Source organism: Enhydra lutris, unplaced genomic scaffold (genome assembly GCF_002288905.1).
Source record: "Enhydra lutris kenyoni isolate GAN:26980312 unplaced genomic scaffold, ASM228890v2 scaffoldscaffold37, whole genome shotgun sequence".
NCBI lineage: Eukaryota > Metazoa > Chordata > Mammalia > Carnivora > Mustelidae > Enhydra > Enhydra lutris.
The window spans coordinates 16,796,184-16,813,349 of record NW_019154121.1 but is presented as its reverse complement, the minus strand read 5'-3'; the positions used below and the strand labels follow the sequence as shown (position 1 = coordinate 16,813,349).

General features: G+C 39.4%; 1 protein-coding gene across 1 annotated transcript in view; it reads left to right on the top strand.

Annotated features, from left to right (window-relative positions):
- LOC111154445 (ankyrin repeat domain 42) overlaps positions 1–17,166 on the top strand; it is a 67,355-nt gene that overhangs the window by 41,914 nt on the left and 8,275 nt on the right. The window contains exons 10-11 of the mRNA XM_022514049.1: positions 14,076–14,202; positions 16,205–16,346. Of these exons, the coding sequence (XP_022369757.1) occupies positions 14,076–14,202; positions 16,205–16,346 (269 nt within the window). The remainder of the gene's footprint in view (positions 1–14,075; positions 14,203–16,204; positions 16,347–17,166) is intronic.

The window sequence follows — 17,166 nt, the reverse complement described above, 5'->3', positions numbered from 1 at the left end:
GCCCCACCTTGGCTTTGTGCTTAGCAGTGAGTGTGCTTGGGATTCTGTCTCTCCCTCGCCCTCTGCCCTCCCTGCCCCAGGCACCTGCACTTACACAATGTCTGTTTCTCAAAAAACAAAAAACACCCCTTAAAAAAAAAGAACTGATAGGACTGATAGGATTTGCTCAAAGATTTGGATCTGAGGTGTTACAGAATGAGAATAATCCAAGTTGACTCTTAGATTCTTGGCCTGGGCTACTAGGTGGTGGGTTAAAAACACTGTTCACAACAGGGTAGAGTAGCAGGGGAGGCTTTTCACAAGTGGAATTTGGACTTGTCCTTGAAGGGTGGCCAGAATTAATTAATTAATTGTTTAATTTATTAGAGAGCACATGAATGTGATAGAGTATAAGCAGAGGGGAGGGGCAGAGGGAGAGGAAGCAGACTCCCCACTGAATAGGGAGCCCAGTGAAAGGCTCAATTCTTGGGCACCGAGATTATGACCCAAGGCAGACACTTAATGGACTGAGCTACCCAGGTACCCCGAAGGATGTCCAGAATTTAGATAGGCAAAAAAAAAAAACCCCACAAAAAAACAAAGAAGAATTCCATTTACCCAGCTTATATTCCAATATATACTGTGAGCACAGGTCTAGACTAAGGGACTAGTGCAGTGCATCAGAAAAAGTCCTGCTTTCTGGAATTCAGAAAACATTCTGAACCTGCTCAATATAGTATTAAAATAAGTGACTGAAATCGCGCTGTATTAATTCTTTTTCTCTCTCCCGTTATTCAGCATAGGTTTGTTGAATACCTGTTACACATTAGGCACTGATCTAGGTGTTAGGTTTACATTGGTGAACAGAAAGATAATTTTTCCATATTTACATAGTTCTTTTTTTCTTTAAGATTTTATTTTTTTTAAGTAATCTCTACAGCCACTGTGAGGCTCAAACCCACAACCTCCAAGATCAAGAGGCACATACTTTACGGACTGAGCCAGCCAGTGCTTCCGTATTTGCTAAGTTCTTAAACTGACCTGGTTCTTTTTCTACTTTTTCAAGCTCTGAAGTCTTGATATACGCTCTTTGATTCCCACAATTAGTAACATATTTGTTGGTGGGATTTCCTAAAATAGTCTTGTAGTTTCATTATGAAATAAAAATTTATAACTAAGTAAAAAATACTTTTTATTTTTTCTTTCCTATGAATTGCACCATGGAGACATATATACCAAAGTTTTAATTTTCATAATTAGCAATGAAGGACAGTCGTACATCATTAAATGATGTCCTGTTGTACTTGGATTGCCATAACAATATACCATTGATTGAGTGGCTTAAACTGTAGACGTTTATTTTCTTACAGTTTTGGAGACTGGAGGTCCCAGGTCAGAGTCTGGAAGAGTCTGTTTCTGGTGAGGTCTCTCTTTCTGGCTTGGAGATAGCCACCTTCTTTCTGTGTCCTTGCATGGGAGAGACTAAGCAAACTTTGCTGTGTCTTCTTATAGGGATACTAATCCCATTGGACCAGGGCCCCACCTTCATGACCTCATCTAACTAATTACCTTCCAAAGGCCCCATCTCCAAATACTATCCCATTAAAAATTAGGACTTCAGGATATGAACTTAGAGGAGACATAAACATTGAGTCCATAACAAAGGATTAAACATTGAAGTACTCCAAATTAGTGAGTACAAGTGGGTGTGTTTCTGTCTTTTAAGGGGACATGTTATTGTCCCCTTGATGCAAATGAATATTCAAGAATGAGCAGGACTGTGGCTTATTTTATGTTACATTATTGAACATACTGGATCTCATTTGATGTCTAGTAATTAGAGCAAATTTTAATTCCTCTAACATTTCTACTGGTAGTAAGGCATAGAACTCTTGTGTCAGAACTTATATTTTCCAAAATCCTAATGGTCATTATTTACATTTCCCTAGTGTTTTACACTCAGAATCCTTCTACATACATCATTCACAGTAAGCCTGTGAAATAAGTAATATCTTTGTTTTCTGTTTCAAGAAAATCTCATTTAGTATAATATTCATATTTGATAAAGAGTCTGATGTTTATTTATTTAAGTAATCTCTACACTCATGACCCTGAGATCAAGAGTCCAAACCTGAAGTTTTCCATATTTAGTTCTCCATATTTAGGAGTCTGTTTCTTTGTTGTTTGTTTGCAGTTTGTCTGGGACAACATCATATACTTGGAGGGTATTATGCCAAGTGAAATAAGCCAGACAGAGAAAGACAAATACCATATGATTTTATTTGTATATGGAATATAAAAAAAAAAAAAGCACAACAGATGAACAAAGAAATAAAATTTGTGAGAGCTCCCAGAACGTTGTCAGGCAGATCGCTAGTCTCCAGGGTTTGGTGAAAGCCTCTTCCCTGGCTAATGCAACCAAGGGAACACCTGAAGATGTTGATGTCAGGGGCTCCTAGTAAACAGTCCACTGAGCTCACCCTATAGTGAGGCTCAGAGTTAATGATCCCTTCAGTATTTCCAGATAGCTTTATTTTAAAGAGCTTTGTTTACTCATTTTTAGAATGGCATGTTGGGGCAGAAGGAGAGGGAGAGAGAGAATCTTAAGGAGGCTCCCAGCCCAGTGCAGGGCCTGATGTAGGGCTTGATCTCACAACCCTGAGACTGTGGCCTGAACCAAAATCAAGAGTTGGATGCTTAACTGACTGAGCCACCCAGGCATCCTCAAGTAGCTTTATTAAGATATGATTCACATACCATTCAGTTTACCCATAAAAATTAACACAGTTTAATGTTTCTTAGTATAGTCACAGATTTGTGCAACCATCAGTATAATACATTTTTAAACATTTCCATCACCCCTAGAAGAAACCCCACGTTCATTAGTAACCATTCCCCATTACCCCTACTTTCTTTTAACTTCCTCCCAAACCCCATCACTAGGCAACTACTAATCCATTTTCTTTTTGTATAGATTTACCAATTCTGGGCATTTCCTATGAATGGAATGGTACCATATGTGATGTTTTGTAACAGACTTTCACTTAAAACAATGTTTTCAAGGTTTATATACCTTGTAATGTGGATCATTCCTTTTTATTGCCAAATAGTATGCTTGTATGAATATACCAATTTTATCATCTGTTCATCAGTTGATAGACATTTGAGTTGTTTTCACATTTTGACTATTAAAAATAATGTGAACATTCATATGCATCTTTTTTTGTAAACATGTATTTTCATTTCTCTTGGGTATATACCTTGGTGTTAGTTGGAACTGCTGAGTCATTTGGTAACTCTAGGTTTAACATTCTGAGGAACTTCCAAACTGTTTTCCAAAGTGGTTGCATCACTTCACATTCCCACCAATGATGCATGGGGGTTTCAGTTTTTCCACATCCTTGCCAATATTTGTTATCGTTTGTCCAATTGATTGAAGCTCTTCTAGTGAGTGTTAAGTGTTATTTCATTATAGATTCTGTTTTTACTTTTTGTAACTGAAGTATAATTAACATACAGTTTTATTAGTTTCGGGGGTACAACATATTGACTCAACAATTCTATGCCTTACTCAGTGCTTACTTACCATGACAAACATAGTCACCACCTGCCTCCATCAAATATTCTTACAACATTATTGTTTATATTCTCTATGCTGTACTTTTCATCTCTGTGACTTACTTATTTTATAGCTGGATATTTGTGCCTCTTAATCCCTCTTATTTATTTCACCCATCCACCCACCTGGGAACCATCAGTTTGTTCTCTGTATTTAAGAAATTGTTTTTGTTTGTGTGTCCATTTGTTTTGGTTTTTAGAAGTCAAAAATAAGAGAAATCACATGGCATTTGCCTTTTTCTGACTTATTTCATTTAGCATAATACCCTCTAGGTCCATCTACATTGTCACAAATGGCAAGACCTTATTCCTTTTTATGGTTGAGTAATATCACATTGTATCTGTATACCTTCTCTATTCATTCGTCAGTGGACACTTGGGTTGCTTCCATATCTTGGCTATTGTAAATAAGGCTGCAGTAAACATAGGGGTGCAGATATCTTTTCGATAGCGTTTTCTTTACTTTCTTTCTTTCTTTTTTTTGAGTAAATGCCCGGTAGTAGATTTACTGGATTCTACTTTTAGTTACTATATTTCTGTTTTTAATGTTTTGGGAAACCTCTGTACTGTTCCCTACAGTAGTGGTACCAGTTTATATTTGCACCAACAGTGCATAAGAATTCCCTTTTCCCCACATCCTTGTCAGCACTTGTTAATCTTATCTCTTAGATACTAGCCATTTTGACTCATATGAGGTAATATCTCATTGTGGTTTTGATTTGCATTTCCCTGATGATTATTGAAGTTGAGCATCTTTTCCTTTATCTGTTGTCCAACTATTTGTCTTCTTTCAAGAACGTCTATTCAGATCCTCTGCCCATTTTCAATCAGAAATTTGATTTTCAATCAGAATTTTATAAGTTCTTTTTATATTTTAGATACTAACTCCTTATCAGATGCTATCATTGCAGGTATTTTCTGTTCACTAGGTTGTTTTGTTTTGTTGATGGTTTACTTCACTGTGCAGAGGTTTTTATTTTGATGTAGTTATAATAGTTTATTTTTGCTTTTGTTTCCCTTGCCTTAGGAGACCTGTCCATAAATATGTTGTTAAGGCCAATGTCAAAGAAATTACTGTGCTATGTTTCTTTCTAAGAGTTTTATGGTTTTATTTGGGTACTTAATATACTTTGAATTTATTTTTGTGTATGGTGTAAGAAAATGGTCCAGTTTCATTCTTTGGTATGTAGCTGTCCAGTTTTCCCAGAACCATTTGTTGAAGAGAATGTCTTTTTCCTTATTGTATATTCTTACTCCTTTCCTGTACATTAATTAATGACCATAAAAACATGGTTTATTTCTGGGCTTTCTGTTTTGTTCTATTGTCTATTTTTGTGCCAGATTTGATTTCTACAGCTTAGTGGTATATCTTGAAATCTGGAATTCTGATGCCTCTAGCTTTGTTCTTTCTTAAGAACAAAGATTCTACTCAGGATCTTATTTACTTAACATACAAGTTTTAGGATTATTTGTTCTAGCTCTGTGAAAAATAATAACAGCTTGTTTTTAAGAGGATTTATTTTTTTTAAAGATTTTACTTAAATATTTGATGGACGAGACAGTGAGAGAACACAAGCGGGGTAAGTGGGAGAGGGAGAAGCAGGCTTCCTGCTGAGCAGGCAGCCCGATGCGGAGCTTGATCCAAGGACCCTGGGATCATGACCTGAGCCAAAAGCAGATGCTTAACGATTGAGCCACCCAGGCACCCCAATAGTGTTTTGATAGGGATTGCATTGAATCTTGGATTGCTTTGGGTAGTATGGGCATTATAACCATATTAGTTCTTCCAGTCCATGAGCAAGGTATGTCTTAATATTTATTTGTGTTGTCTCAATTTCTTTCATTAACCTTCTATAATTTTCAGAGTATCAGTCTTTCATTTCCTTGTTTAAGTTTATTCCTAGGTATTTTATTCTTTTTGGTGCAATTGTAAATGGAATTGCTTTCTTAATTTCTCTTTCTGCTACCTTAGTATATAGAAATGCAGCTGATTTCTGGGTATATTGTACAACTTTACTAATGTCATTTACTACTTGTGGTGGAGTCTTTAGGGTTTTCTATGTGTAGTATCATGTCATCTGTATAGTGATGATTTAACTTATTCCTTACCAATGTGGATGTTTTAAAAGTTTTTGTTATTGTCTGATTGCTGTGGCGAGGACTTCCAGTACTATGTTGAATTAAAGTGTTGAGAGTGGACATCCTCATCTTGTTCCTAATCTTAGAGGGAAAGCTCTCAGTTTTTCATCATTGAGTATTTTCTGAGCTGCAGGTTTGTCAAATATGGCTTTTATTATATTCAGGTATGTTCCATCTAAATCCATTTTATTGGGAGTTTTTTTTTTAATCCTGAACAGATGTTGAATTTTGTCAAATGCTTTTTCTGCATTTGTTGAGCCTTGTTTTTATCCTTTGTTTTGTTGAGGAGGTGTATGTATCACGTTGATTGATTTGCAAATTCTGAACCACCTTTGCATCCCGGAATAGATCCCACTTGATTATGCTGAATGATCCTTTTAATGTATTGTTCAGTGTGGCTTGCTAATATTCCTTTGAGAATTTTTACATCTATGTTTATCAGAGATATGGGCCTGTGGTTTTTTTGGTTTTTGTTTTTTCTGGTTGTTGTTTTTGTTTTGTAGTGTCTCTGGTTTTGGTATTAGAGTAATGCTAGTTTTGTTGAATGTAGAAGTTTTCCTTTCATCTATTTTTGGGAATAGTTAGAGGAGAATAGGTATTAACTCTTGTTTAAATGTTTTTAAATTTAAATTTAAAATGTTTAAATATTTGAATTCACCTGTGAATACATCTGGTTCTGAATTTCTATTTGTTGGGCGTTTTTTTTTTTTTTTTAATTTTATTTATTTATTTGACAGAGAGAGATCACAAGTAGGCAGGCAGGGGGGCGGGGGAAACAGGCTCCCTCATGAGTGGAGAGCTGGATGTGGGGCTCAATGCAGGGCTCAATCCCAGGACCCTGAGATCATGACCTGAGCTGAAAGCAGTGGCTTAACCCACTGAGCCACCCAGGCACCCCTGTTGGGAATTTTTTGAATACTGATTCAGTGTCATTACTGGTAACAGTCTGTTCAGATTTTCTACTTCTTCCTGATTCAGTTTTGGAAGTTTATGTGTTTCTATGAATTTCTTGTAGGCACTTTGTTGGCATGTAATTTTTTGTAGTATTCTGTTAAAATCCTTTGTATTTCTGTGGTGTTGGTTGTCAACTTCTCTTTCATTTTGGATTTTACTTGTGTCCTCTCTTTGTCTCTCTCTCTTTCTTTCTTTTGTGTGTGTGTGTGTGTATGTGTGTGTGAATTGGCTAAAGTTTTTTTTTTTGGTTCTTGTTTTTGTTTTTTGGTTCTTTTTCTAGTTCCTTTAGGTATATGGTTGGATTATTTATATAACATTTTTCTTATTTCTTGAGGTAGGCTTGTTCTATTCTAACTCTCCCTCTTCGAATAGCTTTTGTTACATCCCAAAGATTTAGGACTGTTGTGTTTTCATTTTCATTTGCCTCCATTTCGTAAAAAATTTCCTCCTTGATTTCTTTGTTGACCCAGCCCCTCTGCTGCCTCTTTGCCCTAGAGCCCTCCTTCTTCTCTTTCTTTGTCCCCCAACCATTGCCTTGCTTTCCTGTTCCTCCTTTCCCTACTTCCTTTTTCCTTGGGCCTGTCTCCCAACCTTTACCATCCCTCAGATGACTCTGTATTTGTAGAATGTTGTTTAAAGCCATCATGTGTTTGTGCTTTTTTCCACTTTTTTTTCTTGGGATTTATTTCCAGTTTCATAATGTTGTAATTTCAAAAGATGAGGTAATTTCAGTCTTATTTAACGTATTGAGACTTGTTTCATGGCCTAACTTGATTTGTTCTGCAGAATGTTCCATGTCTGCTTGAAAATAATGTGTATCCTGTTGTTTTTGGAAAGAATGTTCTGTATATACCTGTCAAGTTCATTTGGTCTAATGTGTCATTGAAAGACACTGTTTCCTTACTGATTTTCATCCTGGATGATCCATCATTGATCTTACTGTATTACATTTCTCCTTTATATCTGTTAATATTTGCTTTATGTATTTAGCTGTTCCACTGTTTGGAGCACAGATATTTATAGTTGTTGTATCCTTTTATTGTATTGACCTGTTAGTCATTATGTAATGCCCTTGTTGGTCTCTTGTTATACTCTTTGTTTTAAAGTCTATTTTGTCTAATACAAATATTTCTACCTCAGCTTTTTTTTTTTTTCTTTCCCAATTCCACTTTATGGGATATCTTTTCCCTTCCTTTCACTTTTAGTCTGTATGTGTCTTTAGGTCTGAAGTGCATTTATAGTTTTTGTTTTCAAGTCTGTTTTATCTGAAAGAAATATTGCTACCCTGGCTTGCTTTCTTCCTTTTCCTTTCTCTTTCCATCTTCTTTCTGCTTCTATTTGCATAGAATATCTTTTTCTGTCCTTGCACTTTCAGTCTTTTTGTGTCTTCAGGTCTGAAGTGAATTTTTAGTTTTTGTTTTGTTTTAAAGTCTATTTTACCTGAAATAAGTATTGCTATCTCAGTTTTGTTTTGTTTTCTCTTCTCATCTCTTTTCTTTTCTTTTCTTTCCCTTTCCTTCCTTCCTTTTTTTTTTTTTGCTTTCATTTGCTTAGAATATCTTTTTCTGTCCTGCTTTCAGTCTGTAGGTCTTAAGTGAGTCACTTGTGGGCAGGGTATAGGTGGATCTTGTGTTTTACCTATTCTGTCACCCAATGTGTTTTGATAGGAGCATTTAATCGATTTACATTCGAAGTAATTACTTTTTTAAAAGATTTTATTTATTTGTTAATTTATTTATTTAAGAGAGAGAGTGCACACAAGCGGGGAGGGGCAGAGGGACAGAGAGAGAGAGAATCTCAAGCCGACTTAACTCAGCACAGAGCCTGACTTGGGGCTCAGTCTCACGACCCTGAGATAATGACCTGAGCCGAAACCAGGAGTTGGACACTTAAGTGACTGAGCCACTCAGGAGGCCCTCACCTAGGTTATTGTTAAGGGTTTCACCCATGTTCTCCACCATCCTCAAGTCCAGTGAGAATCTTTATGATCATGACTTTAAATTCTCTATCAGACATATTTCTTATATCTGTTTTGTTTAGGTATCTTGCTGCGGATTTGTCCTGTTTTTTTTTCATTTGGGATATATTCCTCTGTTTTCTCATTTTGTCTACCTCTCTGTGTCTGTTTTTGTGTACTGGGAAAGCCAGCTATTTTTCCCGCTCTTGCAAATAATGGCTTTAAGAAGGATAGGTCCTATAGTGCCTTGCAGTGCAGCATCCCCTGTTGCCCAGAACCTGGCCTCAGGGTTTCTCCTTGGTGTATTGCCTGCACCCTGCTGTTGTGTCCTGGCTGCTTTTTCCTTCAGTTCATTCATCTGCCGAGGCTCACTTTGCTTGCTGTGGACATCATTTGGTCTCTAGCCAGGGTGAAGTGTACAATTTTAACAAGGTGAGCTCAGGTCTGCTTGCAGAATGAGACCTGCTGCTGCTGGGAGGATCAAGGCCCCATAACACTCATCGGTTGGATGACATGGTGTTGGCAAGATTTTTGCAGGTCTTCTGGGAGAGGGGACTGAGGCAAAAAGTAACTGAGAAGGGCAGATCCACTGATGCATAGGAAGGTGGGGCTTGATGTAGGCAAGTTAGGTACTGAATATTGGCCCTGTGCTGGCTTCTGCAGGCTCTAGAGGGTGGCTTTGTTTTTATGCTGGGGCGCAAGGGAGGGAGAATATGCCTTCCAGCTCCTTTGTTTCTGGAGAGCTCTTCCTGTAAGAGAGTCCCTTCCCTACCCCTCTAGGACTGTCTCTGATGGGAATAAATAACTGTTCCTCGCATGTGCCCCTGGGGTTTTTCAGGCTGCTGCTTCCGAGTGATACATCTGCAGGCTGTTTGTCCTGCTGTTTCTCTAAGGGGGAGGACTCAGCTTCTTATCACTCTCCAGGCTCTTCCAGAAATGAGCCTGCAGATTTTAAAAATTCTGTGCTTTAAGTTGCTCTGGTTTTTAGAATTCACAAAATTCAGCCCCTCTGGCTTTCAGTGCCAAATGTTGTGAGGTTTCGTCTTCCTTGTGTAGACTCCCCAGTGTAATAAACCTTCTAGCCATTCTCAGGGCAGGTGTCTCCCTCCTGACTGTGGATGGTTTTGGTCCATTTTGCTCTCCACTGTGTCTCCTCCCTTCCTGCCCTCTTGGATGTGTCCTATTCTTTACCTTTAGTTGTGGAGTTTGTTCTGCTATTCTCTGGTTCTTTTTCTGGGTTATTTATGCTGATGTTAGTGTTACCTAATTGTATCCATGGGACGAGGTGAACTTAGGGCCCTCTTATTTCACCATCTTCCCAGCTTCCTCTCTATAATCTTTGATATTTTAATTATTGTGTGTCATGGTGTGGACATCTTTGGGTTCATGTTTTTAAGAACTCTGAGCTCCCTAACCTGGATGTTTCTTTCAATCCCCAGGTTATAGATATTTTTAGTTATTACTTCTTCAGTAAGTTTTCTGTCTTTTTAGCTCTTTTTTTCCAGGATCCCTATAATGCAAATATTTGTTCACTTGATGTTGTCCAAGAGATCCCTTAACCTATCCTCATTTTTAAAAGTCCTTTTTCCTTTTTGCTCTTCACCTTGGGTGCTCTCCTTTACCCTGTCTCCCAGATTATTGATCTGTGTTCTTTGATCTAACGTTGATTCTCTTTAGTGTATTTTTTTTAATCTCATTTATTATATTCTTCAACTCTGATTGGTTCTTCTTTATATTTTCTCTTTGTTGAAGGTGTCACCAGGTTCATCCACTCTTCAGTCTGATGGGCATCTTTATGTCAATATTCTGAACAATTTATCAGGTGGATTATTTATCCTCATTTCATTTAGGTTTTTTCTACAGTTTTATCTTGTTCTTTAATTTGACCCATTCTCTTCCGTCTCATTTTGCTTGGCTTTCTATGTTTGTTTCTATGAATTAGGCAGAACAGCTACTTCTCTTAAACTTGAAGGAATGGCCTTATGTAGGGATGTCCCTTGTGTTGTGTGTGTGTGGCTGGTGACTTTGGCTGGCTGGCTGGAGGTCCTAGAGCACTCTGCTGGGGCTGCCGTGGTGGCATGGGCAGAGTAGGGGTTGGTGCAGGGCAGGGTATTCCTGGGGCTCTGGTTGCAGAGGGCACGCTGGCTGGACAGCTGAAGCTCAGCTGAGTGTGGCTCAGGGCTCTTTGCATTGAGGGCACCTTGGCAGGACAGGTAGAGCTCAAGTGGGTGCAAGGCGGGGTGTCCCACTGTTCTCTGTACAGAGTGTGTCCTGTCAGGAGAGCTGAGACTGAAGTGGGTGCAAATCAGGATGCCCCAAGGTACTCTGTCCAGGGGGTTCCTCGGTTGAGCAGCTGAAGCTGAGGTGGATGCAGGCCAAGGGGTTCCTTGCACTGTGCTGGGGATTCTCAAGCAAGTCATCCTGAGCCAGCGTGGTATGGGTCTTGATGTTCTAGAGCACTTTGAGTCTGTGTCACATTGGCGAGGTGGCTGGAGCTATAGTGAGTATGGACCAGAGTGTCCTGGTGGCCACCACCACAAGGAGCCCGCCTTGGTGGGGTTGGTGTGAGCTAGGGGCCCAGGCTTACTGAGGGGACAGGCTGGCTATGGCCATCAGACCCTGCTTCCATCTGTGCTCTCAAGGTGGAGTGGGAATGTGAGCCCTGCAGCTTGCCAACCGTTTTGATTCAGAGAGAGTTCCAACAGCTGCTCCACTGTTTGATGCGACTGTTTGGATTCTAATTCTACTTGCCCCTTTAAACTTTGCCTTTTTTTTCTATGCCTCTGGGCAGATGAATCTGCTCATTGTTCCTCAGTAGGTAGTCCCTTCCCTCTGTAGTTCACAGCATCAGGAATGAGGATTCCCTTCACAGTGTCTCTGTCTCTCTTGCTGTTCTCTATGTGGTCTCTCCATCTTTGTGCAGAAGCTGTTCAGTCAGCCCTTGGTTCTGACTCAGGAGCAACTGCTCTATAAATAGGTGTAAATCTAGTGTGTCTGAGGAGGAGGTGAGTTTAGGGTCTTTCATCGCTATCTTGGACTAGAATCTTGCAAAATTTTAAAATTTTGATGAAGTTCGATTTATCTACTTTTTATTTTATTTGTGCTTAAGTTACTTTTTGGTGATTCTATTGAGAATTAGCAAGGACTTAGGACCTCAGAAAATGAGTGGTTGATTTGTAGACTTTCAGTTTACTTTTGAAATTATTTGAGTAAGAGATGTTTTAAGGGGATCATTGTCAGTGAATCACAAAATTTTGAAAAGATGTTTTAGAAAAGAGCAAAGATGTGACTAGAACAGTATCCTATTGTGGTGTGTTTGATAAAATTCTATTCTTAGCCCCTTGCTGTACAGTGACGCTCACTGATAGCTGCCCAGGGTGTTCACCATCTGGTGAAGGTATGAAATCATGTGCTGTCTTCTTGTCCCAATTTAATTTTATTCCAGAGCAAAACCCAAAGGACAAGATGGCCTCCTCTTGGGATACTAGGTTTTGTCAGAGCACCTACAGGAGACTGGATTTCTTGTCATCCCAGAATTCCTGGAACTGTGCCTTAATTCAAAGCATTCTTTAGTAAATTATATTTAAGGCTATGGTATATAGAGCCCTATTTCCATTTGAAGTTTGACTCTTGACTCAACATTCCTGTCACATGTCATCCATCATCCACTTAGTCACCTTCAGTGACAAGATACTCATTATTTCTCAGGGGTCCCATTTTCATCTAACAGTGTTTGTGAGGATTAAAATGTATAAGGAAATTAGTATAGTGTCCACAAATACATGATAGCTCTTACTGTTTCTGCTGAAAAGTTTCTCCTTTGTTGAGTTAAAATATCTCTTCCTGGAGCTAATCTCATTTAATCCTACCTTTTACCTCTTATGACTCTGTAGAATAGCTCCTTCACAACATAGCCTTCAAATATTAGAGAATTAATATTATTACTTTTTAAAGATTTATTTGACAGAGATCACAAGTAGAGAGGCAGGTAGAAAGAGAGGAGGAAGCAGGCTCCCCGCTGAGCAGAGAGCCCAATGGGGCTCGATCCCAGGACCCTGAGATCATGACCTGAGCCGAAGGCAGAGGCTTCAACCCACTGAGCCACCCAGGCACCCCGAGAATTAAAATTATTTTTTAAAGAATTATTATATAAGCTAGGGGCACCTGGGTGGCTCAGTGGGTTAAGCCGCTGCCTTCGGCTCAGGTCATGATCCCAGATCCTGGGTTCGAGCCCCACGTCGGGCTTTCTGCTCAGCAGGGAGCCTGCTTCCTCCTCTCTCTCTGCCTGCCTCTCTGCTTACTTGTGATTTCTCTCTGTCAAATAAATAAATAAAATCTTTAAAAAAAAAAGAATTATTATATAAGCTAAATAGCCACAGTTCTTTTGATCTCTTCTTCTGTAACTTTTTTTTTTTTAATTGTCTCTACTTGGTTGTTAGTGGTTACAGTGGTTTCCAAACCTGTCTGCACATCAAAATTGTCTAAGGGACTTTTACTAAGTACCAGTAATGCCTGAACGTGTAGGTCTGGTACAGGACACAAATGTACATTTTTAAAGAGTACCCCAGTTGATTCTGATATATGCAGTTTGGAACCTGCAGCTCTATAGCCTACTGAGAGATAAATCACAGTGTTAAGTGTTAGGGAGAAGAGGCTGTGACTTGCTAACCTGGTCCCATAAAGGAGGGTTTCTCAACTTCTGCACTATTGATATTTTGGGCCAAATGCTTATTTGTTGAGGGGGAGTCTCCTTTGTGTTTTAAGATTTTAGTAGCATTCCAAGCCTCTAGATGCCACTAGTCTATTTCTCTCCATCCCCCAAGTGTGACAAGCAAAAATGTCTCCAGATGTTGCCACATGTCCTTTGGGGGAGAAAATCATCCCAAGTTAAGAGCTACTGCCGCAAAGAATAGAAAAATCCTAGTTTTGGTAGTTGGATAATAGCTAAAAGCAGCTCTCAATACTTCTTTCTCTCAGTGTTCTCTCGCATAAATAGATATTACAAGTGATTAATCATAAAATTGGGGGCTGGGTTAGGTCTGGCTTATTTTAAATATATCAACCATATTCCAGTTTTTCTAATTTTCTTATATATAGTAGACTATGCGTGGTCTTGTAATGCACCATGAATCGTAAGAAACCGCGGTCGTCTTTAAAGCTTCCTGTTTATAGTATTAATAGCTCTATCAATTTGATACATCCTCTAATAGCAGGAAAAGAGTCCTCCATGTAGGTCTTTCAGTGCTTGTTTATTCTGATATTTTGTTACTGATATTTCCCCTTCTATGTATATGCCACCTTCCTTCCACCCCCTGCCCAGAGCACTCAGCACCGGCTCTAGCAGAAGCATATACTCAGGACCAGCATCCTGTGAGCACACGAGCTGTTGTCGGTCTAATCTAGGTCTGTTATTCAATTTGTCTTGCAGTGAGAGCTTATAAGAAAATTGTTGAATTGAGACACATGCTGGAAATTGCTGAAAGCAACTTTAAACACCTGGGAGGGATAACAGAAGAAGATCTAAAGCAGAAGAAAAACCAGCTTGAGTCTGAAAAGTAATGTCCTTAAAAACTCAAATGGTTTGTTTTAATTACCTTTCTAAATGCTGTGTGAAGGTTTGTTGATGAACAACTTGTTTTTCCATCCTTACCAAGAATGTAAGGTTCTATCCAGTTTTTCTCTTAAGGCCCCAGACAGAGAAGGTGTTAAGATTATTTTTAGCTGTGGTAAAATATACATAACATGAAATGTATCCTCTTAACCATTTTTAAGTGTACAATTCAGTAGTGTCAAGTACTTCTACAGTTTTGTACAACCAATCTCCTGAACTCTCTTCATCTTGTAAAACTGAAACTCTAGAGTTAAGACTTTTTAAAAGAATATATTTATTTTAGAGAGTGAGTGAGCATGAGTAGGGGGAGAGGAAGAGGGAGAACCGCAAGCAGATTAACTGCTAAGCCAGGGGCCCGACCTGGGGCTCAGTCCCAGAACCCTGAGCTCATGACCTGAGCTGAAATCAAGAGGCAGATGCTCAACTGGCTGAGCCACCCAGGAGCCCCAAGACTTTTTTTTTTTTTTTTTTTTGAAACCATGGCTATTTTGAGCTTTTCAACCAACTGCCTCTAACCATTCCTATCCAGTTGGACTGGAAGGGTGGGAGGGGGGAGCCAGAATTTGAACCCAAGTCTGTTGGACTCCAAACCTGTTATCTAAGATGACTATGATTTGGAACTTTTAATTCTAACAATAGCATTTCACCGTGAAGTGGTTATACTATTGATGTGATTTTGAACAGATTTTTTTTTTTCAAGATGGCTTTGCCTTTGAGCCAGAATGTACTTTCACTTCACCTGAGACTGAAGTGTGTCTTCTGAGTGAGCTTTAATACTTCTCTAGCATTGGTTCTCCACTTCGTGTTGAGTACATCTTAAGACATATTCTTTAGGTACAAATTCCTGCTTTTAGGTCTAATTGTCAAGAAAAACTGGGTAAGTATTGGTTTGAGGGATGTCCTCTTGATTTTGTTGTTATCTGTTAGTTAGATCAGAGTCAAAATACAACAAAGCATGGTTGTATTACTGTGTCCTGGGAATGATTTTTCCCTTCTTATTTGCTGAATTCTAGGCTTGCACAGTGGGCATTCTTCTTCCCTATTCTCAGTCTCAGCTCCACACACTTCCATACCGGAGCTACTGCCGAATGCTCTTAGATTGCCCTCCTGGGAACCTGACATCCTGCCTAGATTGCCTTGGGAATTCTCTTCCCCCCACCCTCCAGCAATAAGGCAGAAGAATACCCTGGTTCAAGTCACATCATCTCTTGTCTGGATTTACTTATTTGTCTGAGATAGGTCTCCCAGCTTCCTGTCCCTGCCCCCTAATTCCCACTCCCCCATTCCCTGCAGTCTGTTTTCAACACAGTGTCCAGAAAAATCATGTTAAAACTTAGGTACAGTAAATCTCGAATACCTTTGAAAGAAGCCCCAACCTATTGCTCTTCCTTTAAACTACCGCAGCCACATTGGCTTCTGCTTTTCTTCCAGTTTGCCAGGCATACTTCCACCTTAGAGTCTTTACCCTTGCTCTGCCCTCTGTCTGGAATGCTCTTCCCCCGGATGTCTGCTTGGTTACCTCTCTTATTTCCCTTAGGACTCTGTTCAGAAGACCACTTCTCAGTAAGGCGTTCCCTGGCCACTGTGTACAAAGTGTTAGTCCTCTGCTCGACAGCATCTGATATCAATCACTTTTTCTTGCTTTATTTTTTTCTCCCTTAGCATTTTTCACCTTCCCCATACTATATATTTGTTAGTTTGTGGTCTTTCTTCCTCCACTGCTCAAGTAGGCTCCAAGAGGGCACGTTGGGCCTGTTTTGTTCATTGTGTTATCGCTGGTGTCTAGATCAGTACTGGCTCATAGTAGACTCCCCATTCATACTTGTCAAGTAAATTATTTCTTTGTTTTATTTGCTGTATATGCAATGCCTGGATACTTTTCACTATGGCTAAAAATTATTGTTAGCTGATACTGGAGATTGAGAACAAATTTTTTTTTCCGACAGGACTATCAAGGAGCTGCAGGACCAGCTGGAGTACGAACGGCTTCGTAGAGAAAAATTAGAAGGTCAGCTGGATGAGTGTCGTGCAGAGGTGGATCAGCTCAGGGAGACACTGGAAAGGACTCAGGTCCCCAACTTTGCTGTGGTTGGTGTCCTCCTTAGCACATTTCTTTCTCTCAAGAAGTATAGAAGAGTAGCTAAGAGCATAAACTTTGGACTAGGACTCTTTGGGTTTGGTTCTTGGCCACAACCTTTTTTAGTTTGGACAAGTCATTTCACCTCTTGGCCGTACTTTTATTTTTATTTATTTATTTATTTTAAAGATTCCATTTTTTATTTTATTTTTTTTAATTTTTATTCATTTGACAGAGAGAGAGAGAGAGAGATCACAAGTAGGCAGAGAGGCAGGCAGAGAGAGAGGGAAGCAGGCTCACCGCTGAGCAGAGAGCCCAATGCAGGGCTTGATCCCAGGACCCTGAGATTATGACCTGAGCCGAAGGCAGAGGCTTAACCCACTGAGCCACCCAGGTGCCCCAAGATCTCATTTTTTATTTGACAGAGAGAGATCACAAGTAGGCAGAGAGGCAGGCAGAGAGAGAGGGAGAAGCAGGCTCCCTGCTGAGCAGAGATCCGGATGTGGGGCTCAATCCCAGGACCCTGAGATCATGACCTGAGCCAAAGGCAGAGGCTTAACCCACGAGCCACTCAGGCGCCCCTTGGCCGTACTTTTAAACTGGAGATAATGATTTATACTTTGTAAAGTGTTGTAAAGACTAAAGGAATGTATCTCTCTACGTGGCTATATCTTTATGTATAATACGTGATCTGTACACACACATACATATGTATCTATCCATATAGGTACCGGTTAGAACAACATCCTCATTCATAAGTGTACAGTGTTACTGAGACATAGAAGGAAAGATACTTTTTTTTTTTAAATTTTATTTTTTTATAAACATATA